Below are 20,033 nucleotides of genomic sequence, written 5' to 3'. Positions count from 1 at the left end.
TATAAGTTTGTAACTTTAGATGAATATAGCATTTAACTATAATTAAGATTTTCAGTGATTTGAAAAACATGAGTATAAATTGGGAAAAATATTCTTTCTTCTTATTCTGATGAAATGGGACTACATTGCTAAAAATGAGTACAAGAGAGAAGTTGCCTTTAGCTAATTTGTTTAGAATACCCTGGAAGCAATCAAGTCAGAAATATTCACTCAGGAATGAGTTCTTTCCATTTTTTTTCTTTTCTAGATTGTGGTTTAAATGTTCATAAGCAGTGTTCCAAGATGGTCCCCAATGACTGTAAACCAGACCTGAAGCATGTCAAAAAAGTGTATAGCTGTGACCTTACAACACTAGTAAAAGCACATATCACTAAAAGGCCAATGGTGGTTGACATGTGCATTCGAGAAATTGAATCTAGAGGTGAGATGTTCTTTCATGGTTTGCTTTCTTCCTTACCTGTTTAGATTGATCTAGATTACCAGGAGTTTGCCTCAGTTTGAATCCCAACAATTTTATGGATACCCTCTTGTTCTTTAAAGCTACTTCTGATTTTCATCTTTTCTAAAGGAGTGGGGGAAGGAGTAGGGAATAAAGAGAGTTATCCTATAGTCTACATATCAAATGATCCATAAACCTGAAATGAATTACCATGACCATTACTTTAAAAGGTGCACTCCAAGGTATAGTTGAAAAACTATGAGAAGATTTGCTGTGAAAATAGATTTAAATATCCTATTTCCAATCTGCAAAAGTCAACTTTAAATTTACTTCCACAAACATTTAATTGTTTGCTTATTGTGAAGGCATTTGTTACATGGTGAACTTGTAAATATCTGTACAATTTTCAAAGGTCATAGATCTCTTGGGCATGAAGAGGATAAGGAAATATGCTCAATCAGCATAATATCAGCCAAGAATTAGATCTGCACCCTAATTCTCTCCCTCTGGGAACTACACCAACCTATAAATGCCATGGTTCTCTGAATACAGCTAATCTCAATGTTCTTTTTATTTTTTAAGTTATTTTATAATTGGGCTGTTACTGTTATTTCCCTTAAGGCTTAACATATTTGATCTAATTTTAAAAAGTGAGTGTGAACTAAATATGAGATCTCAGTTGACAGTAGGTCAGGGTTAAAGGATAAGATAAAGTTTTACTTTTAGAATTAAAAATATGGCTAAGTTTCTAATGCTCATCTCCATGAGCAAATCTTTTTGGTATTTTACTTACTCCTCACAGAAGTAAGAAGAGAAATTAGAATTCAGAGGAAAAGTGTATAATTCTAAACTATTTCATTTGACTCATATGTTCTTCATTTACAGGTCTTAACTCTGAAGGACTCTATAGAGTCTCAGGATTTAGTGACCTTATTGAAGATGTAAAAATGGCGTTTGACAGAGGTATGTTCTCCAGCCTACTTGTTAACAACAAGGTTCTTTTTTAAATCCAAAGTTTTTATTGTTGCCTTTTGGTTTTAAATACCTGTTATTTTGCCCAGTCTCCACCCTATTTATGACCCTATCCTTCCTTATAAGAAAAACATTTACATAAAACCAACCAACACAGTGACTACATGTCTGAGAGTATATACTGCATTCCACATTTATGATCCACCACCTCTTTGCTGAAACAAGATTCCCCATGACAACTCATCAGAGTTCAATTACCTCTTGTATTGGTATCAGTCCCATTTTTGTAGTCAATATGCCTTTGTTCCCTTGGTTCTTCATGCATCACTGCATTGCTGTGCACCGGTCTTCCAACATCTCTCTAAATTCCTCATATTCCTCATTCCATCGCATTCATATGACAGAGGTTGTTCAGCCATTGCCCAGGCACTGGGCACCCAGTTTTGTTTCCAGCTTTTTTGCTTTTGTTTTTCTTGGGCTTGTTATTGTTTGTTGTTGTCACTAAGAATAACAGCAAGATTCTTGATGTGTCACCAAAGCAGTGTTATACCTTTTTATATTATTTATATTATTACAGTCATGCATTTTATGTAGCTGATTTATCTTTTGAAAGTGACTTTGACAATGCTTCCAGTGAAGAATCATAATGATTGCTACTCATTTCTTGAGTGGTTCGACTTGCAAACTGCCAGATCTGAGAGTGGGTCAGGGGGTTATAAAATTCAACAAAGCTGTCCATACCAGAGTTGAGCCAAAACTAAATGCCATTTCCTCCAAAATAGACCCAGAGCAAGGACGCTGCTAGAAACAAAAATGGAAAAGGGAAAAAAGAACATTTAAGCTGGTGCTAATCTCCGATTTCCGTGGTGCAAATCTGCTAGCCCATTTCTGCTTGTATTATCTGAGCTTCCCTTGCACCAGGGTCAGCATCTTACTAAATAGCAATTAAAAGTAATGAGAAAGAAGCCTTTGAGTCATACATCCTGTACTGGGGAGCTGAGGAGAGTGTGAGCGAGAGGACATGGGAGCTGTCTGTATTCAGGGCAGGCTCTCCAGCTAGAAGAGTGGGCAAACAAAGGAGAAACTCAATGGGATTTATTTTTACAAAAATGTAAATTAAGATATCTCCATGTTTTTTCAGTTGACATTTGCCTTAAATATTGCAATAGAGTGGTGCTGGGGAGGAAAAGCAGCCTTGAAGTTAGAACTTTGGAGTGAGGGGACAAAAAATAAGTGATCTTTTTCAAGAGTCTGTTTTGTCATTCTAGTTCTCATTCTCTCCCCATGCTTCTTTCCACCTTTCTTTTGGGAGAAACCTTTATCCATCCACTCCCAATTCCCAGTAAATAGATAAACTCATTTGGCCGTTGTTCAATCACATCTGACTCTCTGTAACCCCATTTGGGGTTTTCTTGGCAAAGATGCTGGAGTGGTTTGCCATTTCCTTCTCTAGCTCCTTTTCCAGGATGAGGAATTGAAGCTAACAGGCTTAAATGACTTGACCAGGGTCACAAAGCTAGTAAGTTTCTGAGGCTGGATTTGAACTGAGGAAGATGAGTCTTCTTGGTTCCCAGTCCAGTGTTCTATCCACTGTGCTATGTAGGAAAAGGTTTGGGTTTTTTCCCCCCAAATAGCAATGAAATATGGTAAAGTCCGCTTCATATGATAGAAAAGGGTAAAGCAAAATGGGGAAAATCCTGGGCTTTTACTTTCCTAAAGTGATGAAATCAGATCACATTCCAAATAAGCACAGAAGGAGCAGTCCTGAATTCATGCAAAATCAACTTTATGGAGATATTTTTCTTTCTCTCTCTCTGAGACTAACCACAGTCTCTGGAGGCAAACCAGCATTGATAGAGGAATTAGATATTTCCATGACCCCAGAAACAGTTGAGTGATACCTCATCCACTTGGTCTAGTTCTGATCTAGAAATTGAGTTCCCAGGGACTGCAGTGGACAGCTTTGAAAATTCACAGTTGGGGTAAAAAGCTCAGCTCCACAGAGATACTCTCTAAGGGGGTATTTGTGAATACCCGGGAATGTGGGTCAGAAATGGGGCTCATTCAAAAGATCTAAACTGCCCTAGAGCAGTTCTCAAAGAGAGAAAGAAGATGAAGTGAATCAGAAATATCTAAGGGTGAGCGCAATTTGGGAATATTATTTTAACCTCAAGTAAGATGAAACCACAAAAATGAAGGTAAGAACCACAGATGGCTAAAATGAATAGTAGTTTATTGTAGTTTACCTTTAAATGGATAAAATAATAAAATGAAATCCAGGAGTCTTTTAATTTTTTTAAATATACTCACTCATTGTAGTTAAAAACAGTCAACTCAGGGTTTTGCTGTCCTACCCAGAAATAAAGTTCAGTATCCACATATTTAATTCCAATACTTTGATATGGCCTTTGGAAGATAAAAAAGAAATAAAAATGTGACCTCCATATCTGATGAGCTTTTAGCATAGTTGAGGAAACAAGATATGTAAGAGCAATCAGCCAGAGACTGGAGATCATGAGTTAGATAGTATAATAGTGCCATTTACAGCTAGCCCTGGTTATGTGACATTTTAGCGTATGTTTAATATTTTGTCCATAGTGAGTAAAAGTATCCCCCATACTTCTTAGCATGGTGTATTGCACATAGTAGGTAGTACTCTTTATTTGTTGGACAAGTGACTCAAATGTATATTGAACACCTTTTACATAAACCCAAATCCTAAGTATCCAAAAAAGGTATGAGATTTTGTCCTTGCCCTCAATGGGCTTATCAGTTGATAAAGTATACAGAGCCAAATGAAAGGTATAGGGGTTTATGCTGTAATAGTTCAGAGAAGAGAGAGATCATGGAGTCCTGGGAGAGTAATAGAAAACATCAATCTTGAGCAGAATCTTAGAGGCAATATAGGACTTAGATGACTGGAAAGAATGAAGGAAAGTATTCCAAGCAATGAAGAAAATCATGAGTGAAGGGACTTTGGTGAGATTGCCCATCGTGTATTTGAGGAAACACTGAAAAAGTCAGTTCCACTGAGCAGAAATACAATATTTGGGAGAAGAAAGATAAGGGTTCCGTGATGAGCAAAATCAAATTGTGAAGGACTTTGAATGCCAGACTTAGTAGCTTGGCCTTTCTTCAGTAGACAAAGGGGAACTAGTAAAGGTTTTGGACCAAAGTTTAAAGTATCACAGAGTTAAGAATTAAAAGAGATTTTAAAAATAATCAGGTACAACCCCTCATTTTTTTAATGAGGAAACTGAGGTCCAAAGAGATTAAATGTTTTTTGTGGTTTGAGGATTTTGAGGATTTTTGTGGTTTAGTCCCATGTAGGGCTAAATTCTTGCCATTGAGCTAGCATTAGATCATGAGTAGCCGAGTCAGAATTCGAACCCAAGTCTTCTGACTCCCCATCTCATGCACACTCTTTCTACCATAAAATGTGGCATGAGCTGTGAAGAGCAATGTTTTCAAAAATTCAGCATCTCACTTTCATCATTCTATAACATTAGATTTCGAATAATTTCACTTTTCCTCTGCACAACTTTAAGCAATTATATGCCTCCATGCACACAGCTGTGACCACTGTCACTCAGAAAGGTAAAGAAGTCAATGGGGAGGAACAGGAATATTTTAGATGATTAAATCTTAAATACCTTGGAAGAAAAAACTGAGCTAAACATAAATTTTTTAACTTTGGGAAGGAGACAACATGTTCAATTAATACAGGTTTTGATGAGCTGGTTTTGTAACAAAATATATTGCAATTTTTCTAAGCTTCCTATATGTTTCTAAAAGAAACAAATCTGCAGTATTCCATTAGCAGTAGATTACTGGAAAACCCAGAGAGCCTTCTCTCTGATCCATCTTTAAAAACGGGAAAATAAGTAACCTTTGTGTGAACATCCTGAAAGAATGGATTTTGCTTTTCACTGCAAGAAATCCCAGATTTGGAATTGTGATGGAAATTCTGATTGAATAATGGCAGTTCTTTACAAATGGTATCCAACCCTCACCCCAAGTTTGTCATTTTTCTGTTGAACTATAATGAGTAATTGTTGATTTTAAATTTTAACTTAAAAGATGGTGAAAAGGCGGACATTTCTGTGAACATGTATGAAGACATCAATATCATCACTGGCGCACTGAAACTGTACTTCAGGGATTTGCCCATTCCACTCATCACATATGACGCCTACCCCAAGTTTATAGACTCTGCAAGTAAGTATGAGTATGTATATTCAATGTAATTACATATACTTGCTTTTGAGTTTTCCTTTTCCCTGTAATTCTCTGTCTTAAATGTGCCTCATAAATTTCGGAGTGAGAAGTAGCTTGTTGCTTTCTGTGGCTCTTCACATTAACTCAGATTTTTCAGATTCTCTTTCCTAAAGTAATCATTCATTACTTTAGACATATCTTCTTAATATGCTAGGACATTTTTAAAGAAGGTTTAGGTCACAGAGGAACTCTTTCTCAGAGGCATGTTGCAGCTACACATTCAAGGTTCATTTGCTAAACTTTATTTATGCTGCAGAAATCATACTTGTAATTCAGACCTCTTTTCAAAACACACACGCAGCCCTATGTCATTCATCTTAAACATGGCTGTCACCATTATTCAGAAAAGACAGGTTATTTCTGCTGGTTTGTGGGGCTTTTTTTCTCAGCCCCAAACCAAATGTTGCCTTGATCCTTAAATAATAACATCATTTCCTTAGCAACACTGATTTGCTTTGTGACTCGGGAACCAGAGAACAAACTTTCTTTGTTTGAGCCTGTGGTTTCCCATATGTAGCTTTTGTTGGGGATTTTTGTGGTTTGGTCCCATGTAGGGCTAAATTCCTGCCACTGAGCTAGCATTTCTATGTAGAGAAGAGAGATTCGGAGTTGGAGGCTTCCTTTCTCTGGCTTGCAGGGATCTCCATTTTGGTATGCATGAACAATCCTGGGTTTCTACCCTAGGACATTAACTTCTTTTATATTGGAGAACTGACGCAGAGCAGACTCTGGGATAGCCAGGGAAGAGGGTGGGAATTATGCCGGCTTCTTGTTTTCTTTTGTGTTGGTTTCCTCCCCTGGGAATTTCCTAGGTTATGAGGCCAAATCCCAGTTCTTCAGAAGTTCTCCCATTATGCTTCTTCTTTCATGGCTGAAAAAAGAACAGGAATCAACTTTGGAGAGCCGTGTTAAAAGAAAACTTCTCTGCTGCTTTACGGGCATAATGGGGATAACCTTTGTATTGCATTTGGTGGCGACATCAGTGACGTTATCCTTGCCACATTCCCCTTTACCAGGCTGTCCTGGATGACTTAACTTGCCTTCACTAGCTCTATCCACCCAACAACACTAAGGAAAAATATTCATTATCCTATCATTCTCTGGCATTTAAACCCTTTTCACAATCTGACTTCAACTTAGTTATCTCTCTAGACTGATTGTACTATTCTCATCCACATGTAATCTATATTGCAGCCAAACTGGCCTGCTTGCTGTTCCTGGTTACCAGCATTTCATCTCCCTCCCACCTTCTCACCTTTGCATAGGCTGTCACCACCCCTAAATGTTTTTCTTCCTCTATCTCCCCTCCTTGGAACCTCTAGCTCCCTTGACCCCCTTAATTCAAGTGCCACCTCTGAGACAAAGTCCGGCCAAGCTCCGACCACCAAATTAGTCAATCAGCAAGCCTTTATTAAGCACCTACTATGTGTCAGGCACTGTGTGAGGCTCTGGGATTAAAGTACAAAGAATGAAATAGTCAACAATGGCAAAGAGCTTACATTCTAAGAGACTGTAAGAGAGGGGAGACAATAAATACATATATAACTATACACACAGCAAAAATCAACAATAAATACAAATAAATTCTATACACATATACATGTCTACATGCACACACAAATATAGTTATATAGATATGGAATGAGGACAAGTTTCATATAGAAGATGGTATCTGAGATGCATCTTATAGGAAGAGAGGGAAACAGCTAAGACAGTACATTCCAGACAGAGGATGGCCAGTACAAAGGAACAGGGATGAGAAACGAAGTGCTGTGTTTGAAGAAGAGGGAGAGAGCCAATTGGGCTGCATCATGGAATGTAAGAGGAGACAATATAATGGATAGCAAAACTTGTAAGATAGGTTGAGGCCAGACTAAACAGAGGAGTTTACATTTTATCCTAAAGTCAATAGAAAATTGCTAGAGCTTGACTGAATGGGGGCTGGGGGCCACATGGTCAGATCTGAACATAGTAGCAGTGTGTAGGATGGACTGGAATGGATTGAGACTTGAGGTGGGGACACCAATTAGAAGGTTGGCATATTAATTACTCTAATGGTGGAAGGGACTCAGCCTAACGGAGGGGTTGAATGAAGATAAGGGGTTAGATTGTGAGAGAGGCTTTGGAAGCAAGAAATTATAAGATTTGGCAACTGATTAAGTATGTGAAGTGAAGGAGAATAATGCATCCAGGATAATACCAAGGCTACATACTTAGAGATGATAATTTCTTTGACAGAATTCGGGACATTTGGAAAAGGAGAGGATTTAGGGAAAATGAGTTCAGTTTTGAACGTATTGAATTGGAGAAGTCTCTGGTATGTTCAATTTGAAATACCTATTAGGCAATAGGTGATTCAGAACTGAAGCTCAGGAGAGAGACTGTGTTTGGATATATGTAGATCTAAAGGTATTCATATATATTCTTATACATAAATATATGCATATAATATACTTAAATATAATTCACATATATTCATGTACATAAATACATATTTATACATTTATGCATGCATACATATGCATATATCTGTCTGTGTGTGTGCATATACCTGTATGCGTATGCAGGCTATACTCCTGTCTCTCCTCCTATACTTTCTCTATAATGCCCTAGAAACCTCGTCATCCTAAAAGCCCACTTCACCTCTGACCTTCACATATTGGATGAAAGCACCTTCCATCCCTGTAGGACCTCCCTCTGATTGGCTGGTTCTTCCTAGAACTTCCATTTTAAGAAGGATACCCAGGCCTCCTATGTCTTCATTAGTCTCTAGGCTACACTCCCCACTCTGGAGTCCTGGTGCTGCTGTGTCCCATCTTTACCCTCCGCTTTCCAGCTCCCTTTTCTGTGTGAGAATGCAAACATTCTCTGTGAGAATGCAAACTCCTTAAAAACAGGACTGCATATCTTCCTGCTTAAATTTGTATTCCTAGTGCTTAGTATAGTGCCTGGCCCATAGTAAGCCCTTAATAAATGTTTGTTGACTTTTTAGCACATATATACATATATGCATATGTATCGTATTGTATATATACATACATGTATGTATGTACATCTGGGAGTCGTATACATAAAGATGATAAGTAAACCCATGGGAACAGAAGAGAACCTATTACTTTAAAAATTACTTCATGTTAATTTTGTATTTACTCATCTGTGTACATGTGGTTTCACCCTTGGGGAATTTAAACTCTTCAAGAGCAGGAACTTTGTGGGTTTTTGAAAACCCGGAGTCTATCACAACCCAAACTGTGATCACTAGTGCTTAATGAATGCTATTGATTGCTCCTCCTTAATGAATTGAATTGGTCCCCTTACCCCATGAACCTTTCTTCATGCTAAGAATATAAGAATGTCTTCCCAAACTCTGATCATCAGGGTCCCTCCCTTCTCTTCTTGCTCCCCATACTCAGGAAACTTCTCTTTCTTAGTGAAGCCCTCCCAGATGAACGGCTCTGTGAGAGATTCACCCTTGAGCTACTTTCTCTTCTGATGGGCAGTTTTCATGACACCAGTAATACAGGCAACAGGGCTGAATTTATAGCATCATCTAAGATAAGATTCAGTTGCCTTTTGCTAATGTAGAGGCAATATTGCGGCTCCTTTTTAGCTTAATGATAACAAACTGCTCACAAGATAATTTTTTACAGCTTAAAAATACCAGGAATGGGATGTAAGCAGCAAATATACACGTATCATATATCTGTATACAGATATATGATACGTGTATATTTGCCTGTTAGTTATCTATATATCTTGGATACCAAATCCTAATTGGAGAAATTTGATTGTTTTAAAAAGATTTTTAATTCAAATCAATGTATTTCAACAGACATTTACACCTACTGTGCCATCAAAAATGCTGGGTGCTAGGGATACAAAGGATTTTAAAAAATGAAATAGCATCTGCCCTCAAGGAGTTTATGTTGTGATGGGGGAGGGGGCAGGGCATAAAGATAAATACAAAGAAATTTTAGGGAAGTGGGACGGCTTTGATGTAGGCAAGGGCAGGATCAGTACCCTAGAGGGATGGGGCTGACATGAATGGGTATGAAGGGCTTGTGGTCAAGGTATTGAAAATATGAACCTTTATGTCTCATTTAACAACATCATGAGTGACATTGTTCTCAAAAAGGCCTAGAAGAATGTCAGATGCTACCATGTATAGAACAGATAGTGCATGGTGTGGGGCTTCTTCTACCTGATGAGGACTAAGCTGTGTAACTATTTTTTACAGTGTGTGATATGTTTCTGTGTATACTGAGTGAAGAATCATTAAGATACCTTCACTTAAAGCTATTTTGTATACATATAGGCCAATTAAAAAGTATAGGTTTAAGTTGTAATATTCATTTTAAATTGCATCCTTGATCAAGTATTGATATGGATGGTTGAATGAAAAAACCATTTATTATGTGCTATATACCACTTTCTTATTTTATATTTGTTGGTTTCTTTTCCCTGGGAATTTCCAAGGTTACCCAGTTCTTTGGAAATTCAAACATTATGCTCTTTTTAATGGCTAAAAAAGAACAGGAATGAACTTTGGAGAGCAATTGAAAAAAATTATTCCATCCTTATGGATATACCTTTTTACTAAGGCAGACCATATAAGGAGTTGCTGTCCCCCCAAAAAACATTCCCTTGATCTTCAATTCTCTGATGGGTGTCTTTTTGAAATTAGCAAAGCTGGTCTTCAGAAAGCAGAAATCCATTCTGTTCCGAGACCATTTTTAGAGTCTTTTTTAGTTTTTTAAGGACTTTGTCAGTGATTAAATTGTATATAGCCTTTGACTATCCAGAGTCACTCATCAATATGTAACAGTGAGGCACTGTAGTTGGACTTCTTCACCCTTCCCTCCTTTCCTCCCTCACCCTTCCCTTCATACACACATACACACACACGTATGTACATATGTACACATATAGATGTATATTCAAGTACAAAATTTCATTTCTATTTTCACTTCCCTTTCATTTTATACTTTGGGGTAAGGGGCAGTGCTGTGGTATATGATACAATTCTAGGAACTCACCATGTGTTAGTCCAGGTCTGCTAAGCACAAATGCCTGAACATAGTGTAAGCATTTAATTTACATGTCTGATGTTAGTACCATCAATTATGGAGCTCTCTATTTTGAGTGCAGGTTTTGTTTATTTATAGATTTATGTTCAGCCTCTCCTCCTAAAAGCTCAGATGAGACACAACCTGCCAACACATGGTATTTCTTAAAGGAATTGAAAGCCAAGAGGTGGGAGGGAGAAAAGAGAAAAGGTTAGGAAAGCGAGGTGGGGTGGGGGGAGGGCTAGAAGCAAGTCTTTGTTAAGTTCTGATCAGTGTTCAACAAACTTCTAATTCAGTGTCTTTCAAATGTTTTCATCCTTCTTTGCACAGAGATTTCTACAGTCTAAAGCTGCTTTTCCCATCTATTGTCATTGCCATCAAATCAACCCTCCCTGAAGTAGATTAGGCTGTTCAACTTGAAGATTTCTCCATGAGAAGCTGTTCTAGGTTCTGTTGGATCTGTCTTTACGTGGGCTTGATCGGGCCTTGAGGTGTAAAAGAGATTTATTGTAGGAGATAATAACAGCTCACATTTATCAATCACTTTAAGGTTTATAAGGAAGATAATCATAGATTTTCTCATTTGGTCCTCACAAAAACCCTGTGAGGTAGATGCTGGTCTTGTCCCTACTTTACAAATGAGAAAATTGAGACTAAGAGAGTTAAAGTGACTTGCCTAGAGTCATTCAGCTAGTGAGTCGGTATTCAAACTCAGGTCTTCCTGACTCCACGTCTGGTCCTCAATTACATGACAGGATGGGGGCAGGAGGTCAGTTGGCCCCATAGGAAGATAGGACCAACAGCACCTGGAAACTGGAGGGAGAGCTACCTACCAATCCTCCGGAGGGATCAAGAAAAGTTTCTCTCTTATTTCACTGTACATAGCTATGCATGGATGTTTTCCAGTCAGGATGTACTGTAAAAGGTACTCCAGAATTTAAGAGGATAATGCTGCTAATGTAAAAAATACTAATGACCTTACTAATTTTCTTCTGAGGAAATGGAAGCCCTTTTCTCAAAAGAATAATCATCAAATGAAAGGAGAAATGAGAGAATGTCTAGAAATAGTACTCAGTATTTTCTGTCCCATTCAATCCACACTTTCCCAAGTAGAAATTAGAGCATCTCTATTTTTTCTTCTTAACTTTAATGACTTATTCTTTGATTAGCAATCTATCTCTAGCTCTTCATATATTCTTATTCTCTTATAAGAAATTGATTATGAATATTTAAGAACTTATAATTACAGACCCTTATATTAACCCTGCTCCATGAATGTAGAGTGTTTTCTATTATTTCTATAGCTAGCTTATATATATATAAAATTTAGAGACTTGCAGAAAGTTTTTACTCACAATGAACTGCTAAGGTAGGGAGCATTGTCATCTTGCTTTACAGGTCTGAGCCTCAGAAAAGTTAAGTGACTTGCCCATGATCACCCAGCTAGTATCAGAGCAAAGACTTCAGGCTAAGTTTTCTGAATCCCAAGTGAGTGTCCCTTACACTACACCACAGGATCTTCAGAGTCAGAAGGGATCTTAGAAGTCATCACTTGATGCTTGAATTCTTTCTGCATTCAAACATCTCATTGTTTCCTGATTCCCCAGGCAGCCCATTTCTTGGTTTATTCAGAAGGTTTTATTGAGATCCTGCTATGTACAAGGTACCACAAGGCTACAAGAAAAGTTGGGATTTGAAATCTGGTATGGCAGATAAGCTATACCCAAATAATTGGGATACACATTACACTATGATAATAGTTCAAAGGAGGGAGCTATCATTTGGGGGTAGGGGAATCAGGAAAGACTTCATGGAGGAAGTGGTCGCTGAGATAGGCTTTGAGAAGGATAGATAGACTTTCAATTGGCCAAGATTTGGAGGGATTGGGGTGCATTCTAGGCATGGAAGACAATATAAAAAAAGGCTTGCGTCTAGGAAGGGGTGGGATGTGTTCAGGTAATTACAAACAGACCTGTAAAGGTTGAGCAAAGAGCATGTGAATGAAAGTAGTATGAGATTAAGGTGGAAAAGTAAGTTGGACCTAGAGAGTGGAAGGCCTTGACTTGGCCAAGCTAAAGAAACTGTACTCTCTTCTATAGGCAATGGAAAGCCAGTGGAGATCTTACTCTTTACATTGAATTGGTCCTTATTCTGATATCTGGGGCTGCACAGAATAAATCCGTTCCCTCATCCAAAAGGCAGCCCTTCAGTTATGGGAAGACATCATTTAAAGTGTGCTCTTCTCTTCTGCCTAAACATCTCCTTTCTTTTCAAGTATTCCTCAGATGATATGATTTTCAGATCTTCTTATCACACCAATCATTCTCACTCTACTTTGTTCATGCCCCTCTTAAAATGTGTTAATAGCTTAATTCTCGGGCCAGTAATGTGCTGAAGACAACTCAAGCCAGAGTACGTTGTATTTCCTATATGAGCGTTTACACCTTGGAAATCAGTGAACATGCAAATCAAAGCTTGATTTCTTATTTGATTTATTGTCTACATTTAAGAAAATGGTAGAGAAAATGTTAACAACACAGGTTGGTTGGGTTTTTTTTTTTTTTCAGAGACATGGTTGCTAGACATTTACCAGCACATTCCTAACTGGAGTGAAGCGGAGGGCAAGGGGACTCCATGTTCTCACCTCTATTAGCAATTGACAAGTAACTAGTAATCTAATTTGAGTAAAGGAGATGTTTCTGACTTATTGCTCTCAGCTTATTTAATGAGTCATGGTTGATTTGGGGGACCGTCTACTCTATGTTCTTGTGAATATAATCACCAGAATAAAATTCAGGAATATTTTAGATTCTTTGGAAAACGTGAGCAAAGTTACACATCTCTGCTTTCACAACCTCTTTATTCTACTACAAAAGAACAGTAAATAATAATCATTATTCAGAAATCTGAGCAATAAAGAATATTGATGTTGTCTACTGCTTTCCTTGAGAAGTACTAGTAGAAACAGTATCATTTACGGTATGTTAGTTCATTAATGTGATATGGGACAATAGAAAGAACACTAGATTCGGAACAAGAGGATTCCTGGTTCAAATCCTAGATCTGCTTCTAGGTCGTTTTGGGGAATCCACTTACCTTTCTTCCCTCATCCTCAAAATGAGGAGTTTCCTCTAGCTGCCCTTCTAAATTCCCTTCCATATCTCAATATCTATCATCCTATGATCTCCCGTTCACATGTAAAGAATAAAAATCTCTAAATACAGTCTCAAAATAGCACCATCTGGTGGCTTCTTGATATAATGTTATTTTGAGAGTTGAGATCTTCCTCAGGATCTCTAATTCATTTTGAAATTCCTCATTTAGTGTCACATGAGACTAAGTTTGTCACGAAAAAAAAAGTACATAATAAATTAGATTTTATTTTTTTAAATTCTAGTAGTTGATCTTGAAACCCTCCAAGGAATTTCATCAGTTGGGATATGACATAACATCCCTTTTTCTATAAATTGTCACCTCATGGTGACAATTGTCTTAGAGTTATCCTGGAAAAGTCAAACAATGTGTCCTCTATTGCAAGGACATGAAGTGGGGCTTGTGTAGCTTTGGGCAGGAATTGTACAGAGTCATAGTTCCTTGGAATAAGAGGCTTCACTTGTTCCTCCCTCTCTGAAGCTGCTTTCAAATCTATCCCTTTCTTTTACACTTATAAACCAAAAACTCTAGCCATTCGTTGGGTATAGCGGTACCTTGTGATATCAACTTCACAAACTCATTATCATTTGATTGTTTTCTTCAGAGTTTAAATAAAGTGGAGTAGAGTCTAGGAAATGGGTGATCAGAAACCTGGATTTTAAGTCTTATGTGATGTTGGTCCAACTAGGGATTGACTAGATGAATGGTTCAGGGATAGAATTAAGAATATATTATATTTTATCCTTGGATGCCTGAATTAAAATTCAAAAGATTAAAACAGCTCAAATTAGAAGGGAATGATAGATGATTAGAAATAAAGGTATGACTGGCTATGAACTGTGAAGTTTTTTAAATACCAGAACTTATACATAAATATTAGTATTTACTTCTTTAAAATAGCCTCTTTGAGAAACTATACAACTACTTCAATATGCTACCATTTTAAAGCCATTTTTAGAACTCCTTTGAAAGTGCCTTGAGAGTCTTCAGAATCTCCTCAAGGGTACCATTTTTTAAGATGAATTTCATTTCTGGAAAGAGCCAAAAATCATTTAAACCCAAGACTGAAGGTTATTTTCCCATAGAAGACCTAACTGGGTAATACCATTTTTGGTCAAAAAGCAGCTATAAGAAAATTCATTTTGTATGTTTCATAAATTGACTCTGAGGGCAGTTCTGCAGTGTTCCAAAAGGGTTTTGAGCAATAGCAGCCTTGTTGGAATATTTCAGCTTCCCCCCCCCGCCGCCATCGCCGTCCCCAAGGTGACTGCTCTGAAGGACAGTGCTCATTTCTGAGGATAGATTCTGGTATGTTTGTTTTTTAACAGTTTCATTCACTGCCTTCTTGTCACACTATATATATAGCACTGTTGTTTTCCTGGTCATGGCCAATTTTCTTCAGCAGATTTGAGACAGAAGTATCAGATTCCAAAAAAACATCCTTGAGGAAACTGGATTCAGCCCCAAAATTCAAATAAATAGCATTTACAAGTTGAAATTCCTGCCTATGGGAATCTTTAATTTGAACATTAGAAATTGGGGAGAAAACATTACCAATGTGGATTCGTAAGAAAGCATTGTTCAACATTGGTAGAACTTACATGTTAAGAATTGGGCTATATTGGTCATCCATATCAGTCAGCCACCAAGATTATTCCCTATAACATGTGACTTACTGTTTCAGAGACTTTGGATCCTGATGAGCAGCTGGAAACACTTCATGAAGCGTTGAAACTACTGCCGCCTGCACACTGTGAAACGCTCCGTTATCTCATGGCACATTTAAAGAGGTAAGTGATTTATCCTGTATTCTGAGCATGGCTCGTAGCCAGACAACAAAAATAAATAAATAGCATAGCAACCTACCTCCCAAGGTGGGGTTCCGGGGTTTGTTCTATCATCTGCCATGGACATCTCAGCAGGACTTCTACTGAAAAATACCGAATGGTCCTAAGATGGAAGCTTCATCGAAATGAGGGAATAGATTCTCAGTAGATGCAAATAGAATGTCAGTTCCTTGGAAAAGGGAATGTTTCCCTTTTGTTTTGTACCCCTAAAGCCTAGCACATGGCCCATCATATAGCATAGTAGGGCACACAAATGTTTGATTGGTTGACTGTTAAAATTGTGCACTTGGATAGGATAGGTAGCTGAGGGAGCAGGTGATGGGTCCTATTATATATCTGTTGGTCAGTCTAATTCTAGGGGGCAAACCCTGAAAAGTGTGATGATTTATTTTATTCATTGATACAGGAAAATGAGTGGGTGGTACTGGTTCCCATGTATATTTGTGTCTTTATTGGATAGAAAACAGAGCTTCTATATTAAAATGCAATATGTATAAAAATTCATATTGATAAGATCTATATTAAGAAATTATTATCTACGTATATTGTTCATAAGACATGAAGGCCCCTTAGCACCTTAAAATATGAATCAATTTATAAAAGGCTAACTCATGAACAACTTTACAAAGACACCTGTCATGCTTTTTTTTAAAGCATCACACTTGTGAAGAACAATTATCCTCACCTATAACCAACTTCTTGATTTTGTGTTTTTGAGGCAGTTGGGGTTAAGTGACTTGCCCAAGGTCACACAGCTAGAAAGTGTCAAGTTTCTGAGGCCAGATTTGAATTTAGGTCTTCCTGACTCCACGGCCCCTGCTTTTTCCACAGTGCCACCTAGCTGCCCCAAAGCTCTTGCTTGTTAGATGAGACTTGTGAGGGTCAATCTGGGAAACCTTCCTAATTCTGAACCGTCTAGTAATGAGTGTATTCATGTCCTAGAACACCTCTTCCTCAGATCAAAGTAGAAAGTGGCTAAAGAACAAGTCTGTCTGACCTTTATATTGTGAATTAGACACAGCAACTTTCGGAGAAATCCATGACCTGCATCACAATAGGACACATGGAAATGAAAACTGCAAGAGTTAGAAAGACATTGCTGAAAGAGCATCACCAGCATTCTGCACAACCAAAGAGAATGCAGACTTGATTAGGGCAGAAACAAGTTTGACAAAGCAGTATCTATTTGTGGTGACGGTGCCAGAAATATTCACATTCTGCCAAATACACAAAGTCTTCTCAACAGAGAATACAAAGATTGGAACGTCACAGATTCTAGCATGGAAAATTTGAAGCAACAACCTACCTTTGAGATTTGAGAGGCTGACTTTTTTTAATCTTGCTTAAATGTTAAAATCTCCACTCAGGTTTTCAGCGTTTTGGATGAGTGTTGCCGATACTATAGCTAGAGAGAGTCAAGAAGGCTGGTATGAGAACGTTAGAGTTAGAAGGGTAGGAGAAGTGAGTGTGTGACCATCTCAAGGTCTGGTTCTATATACTAAGACAACGAGTACAGATGTTGTTGTATATGATTTCTCAACCACTCTGATGTCTCTCCAAACTGAAAAGATGGAATTCTAGTGGTTTGAAAAATCACATGGCCAGTCAAAAAGACAAAATTATGAGAACAGCAACAAAGTCATAAAAAAAACAAATTTGGCAAATGCCTGCTAGGTGCAGAGCACTGTGCCAGACAGATGGTAGTGACCATTTTGTAAGTTTAAAAGTTTCAGGAATAAGAGAGTAAATGGCCCTGAAGCAAAAACAGTTAAATATTTTCATAAGTTATGAGCTTCCCCAAAAATGAATATTTAGTACTTTTTACAGAAGACCAGATGTTTCCTCCATGCTATTTTAGAATCTTTATTTAATGTGTGCAGTCTCAGGTACAAGTCAAAGTTTGCTTCCTGCTTGTATTCCAGTGACCTATGCCTTAAAAAAGTAAAAATAAAAAAGATGTTTATTCTTCCTCCCTGTGTTTCTTAGCCATGATTCGTTTGGGATGAAGGACTGTGGTATAGGCAGTAAATTTTGTCTTCTGTAGTGGTGGAAAGTGGAAAAAGTTGAAGTCAAAGGACTTGCCTTAAAATCCCACCTCAAATGCTTTCCTTAGATATATGCTTGGCCAAGTGACTTCATTTCCGAGTCTGGGATTTGTCATCTGTAAAATGAGGAGGTAGAGACAGATGCCCCTTCCAGTCCTAAATCTCTGATGTTATGCCAAGAGGAACTGATATCACTTTTTGGCTCTTTCCCAAAATTCACCTTCAAAAATGCTTCAGTCGCCAGGGTCTCTCACCTTTATAGATAAGGACAATGCAATCTGCCATGTTCTTTGAGAATGGAGTGCACAGGCTCCTTTCCATCATTTTCATCATTTATGTAACATCATTTATGTAACACTAAGCGTAGGAAAATGAAGAAAGTTGTATAAGTATAGGCAAGTCCCTTCAGCCCTCCTTATTTCCATATCCATAAGATGTAGGGTTATTATACCTCCCCACCCACCTCACAGGGCATTTGTAGCAAAAGTGCTCTTTTAAACCTTCAAGTGCTACATAAAGCATTATTACTATTCATTTTCTTGGGGAAAATAGAGACAGGGTGGAACCCACTTAGTTCAATGCCTTAGGTCAGGTATGAGTGCTCAGTGAACTGTGTGAAATTTTCATATCAATCATTAAATGAATTCACTTCAAGGGAAATGAGTAAATTGAGATTTGTAATCTCAGTGTCTAGCAGAGTGTTTGGCACATGGAATATCTTGAATAAGTACTTGTTGAATTGATTTGAATTGAATTGACAGGGCACAGCATTTAATATTACTCAGTTGGGAGCAAGTGCACATTTTAAGCTGGATATTTTTGTCCCCCTAGCTGTCTGACCCTGAGGAAACAAACTCTAGCTTATTAATGAAAAGATTTTTGACTGCTCTTATGTATGTGTTTTTTTCAGGGTAACCCTTCATGAAAAGGAGAACCTCATGAATGCTGAGAATCTTGGAATTGTCTTTGGACCCACCCTCATGAGATCCCCAGAATTAGATGCAATGGCGGCCCTGAATGATATACGGTATCAGAGACTGGTGGTGGAGATGCTTATCAAAAATGAAGACATTTTATTTTGAATTTTCCCTTTTGCATTAAGAGAAGAGAGCTATGTTCTACAGATGAAGGAATGTTTTATAGAAATTTAATTGGCTCTTCTAGCTGAATTATTTCTTGATTAGAGCTTTGGGTATGCACCAGATAAAAATGAAGGAATTTTCTGTTGTTTGTGTAGTGCCACTCAGCTGTCCTTGTCCAACAATTAACGCCTAAGCTCCAGTACTAGTAATCCTGGGTGTTTATCATGTTAAAGGAAACTCAAGCTATCGCATGATTGGCTCCCCTTTGGGCTAGAGATCTCTTTACTAAAGAAACAACAAAACAACACAGCTTCTTCATCCTGGATAGTCTGTGTTTGTAATTCAGCATGTTTCTCAGCGTAAACCTATTGTGATTTTGCTTTTATGTTCTAGATCATTAGTTTCTGAAACTTACAAAAAAAAGTGTGTGAAACAGTACCTTGGGCTCACGCATTGCCATTCTCTATTATCATTTGCCAACTTTTATTGGGTGGCTTATTTCTGGTTTCTCTCAGCTCTTCTATCATGTAGTACTTTGTTTCCAACAAGAACAAAATGTGTTTTCTGATTGTTACTTTAAGCAGTTATCCATGCCAATAAAATGTACAACACTGAACATTTTCTTTTATATTATTATTATTGGTTTTCTCTTGTAATTTGTATTTTTATCTGGCATGCTTATATTAATTTATTAAATTTTGCTTTTAGAAATCCCAAAATATTGATAGTTTTATTTTTTAACTAATGAAAGCATTCAGAAATGTTTTTTCTCAGCATCTCACTCATTATAAAATATTGCATCTCAACTTTTCTAGAGGTTCCTGTAGAAAGTGGAATCCAGAATATTTTCCAAGCTCTTAGGGAGAAAATTGGCAGGAGAAAAAAATGAGTCATTTTTTTTCTGTTTATTGGCAACTTAGTATTTATCTATGCAGTTACCATCATTAAAAACCTTACCAAGAATTTTTTTATACCAGACCTCTGATTTGTTACTAGAACTCCAAGGGAGAAAACTCCCTCTACAAGAGTAGTAATTTCTCAACAACATAAAACCTTAGAGGCTACTGGGGAACTGAGAGGTTTGCCTGATGTCATGCAGCCAATCTATCCAAGACAGAACTAACTGCAGATCTCCCTGATACGTGGATCCT

At 37.6% G+C, this 20,033-nt stretch overlaps 1 protein-coding gene across 2 annotated transcripts in view; it reads left to right on the top strand.

Annotated features, from left to right (window-relative positions):
* The window catches only part of CHN1 (chimerin 1), a 276,900-nt gene extending 257,402 nt beyond the window's left edge, over positions 1-19,498 (top strand). For both annotated transcript variants that reach the window (XM_072612379.1, XM_072612380.1), the window contains 5 exons: positions 248-421; positions 1,325-1,402; positions 5,492-5,629; positions 15,593-15,698; positions 18,711-19,498. In XM_072612379.1, coding sequence (XP_072468480.1) covers positions 248-421; positions 1,325-1,402; positions 5,492-5,629; positions 15,593-15,698; positions 18,711-18,882 — 668 coding nt within the window. In that variant the 3' untranslated portion in view covers positions 18,883-19,498. The remainder of the gene's footprint in view (positions 1-247; positions 422-1,324; positions 1,403-5,491; positions 5,630-15,592; positions 15,699-18,710) is intronic.
* Positions 19,499-20,033: the final 535 nt, after the last annotated feature.

The sequence above is a fragment of the Notamacropus eugenii genome, chromosome 5, assembly GCF_028372415.1.
Source record: "Notamacropus eugenii isolate mMacEug1 chromosome 5, mMacEug1.pri_v2, whole genome shotgun sequence".
Taxonomy (NCBI): domain Eukaryota; kingdom Metazoa; phylum Chordata; class Mammalia; order Diprotodontia; family Macropodidae; genus Notamacropus; species Notamacropus eugenii.
The sequence above is the reverse complement of the archived record's forward strand: the minus strand, read 5'-3'. Positions and strand labels throughout refer to the sequence as shown.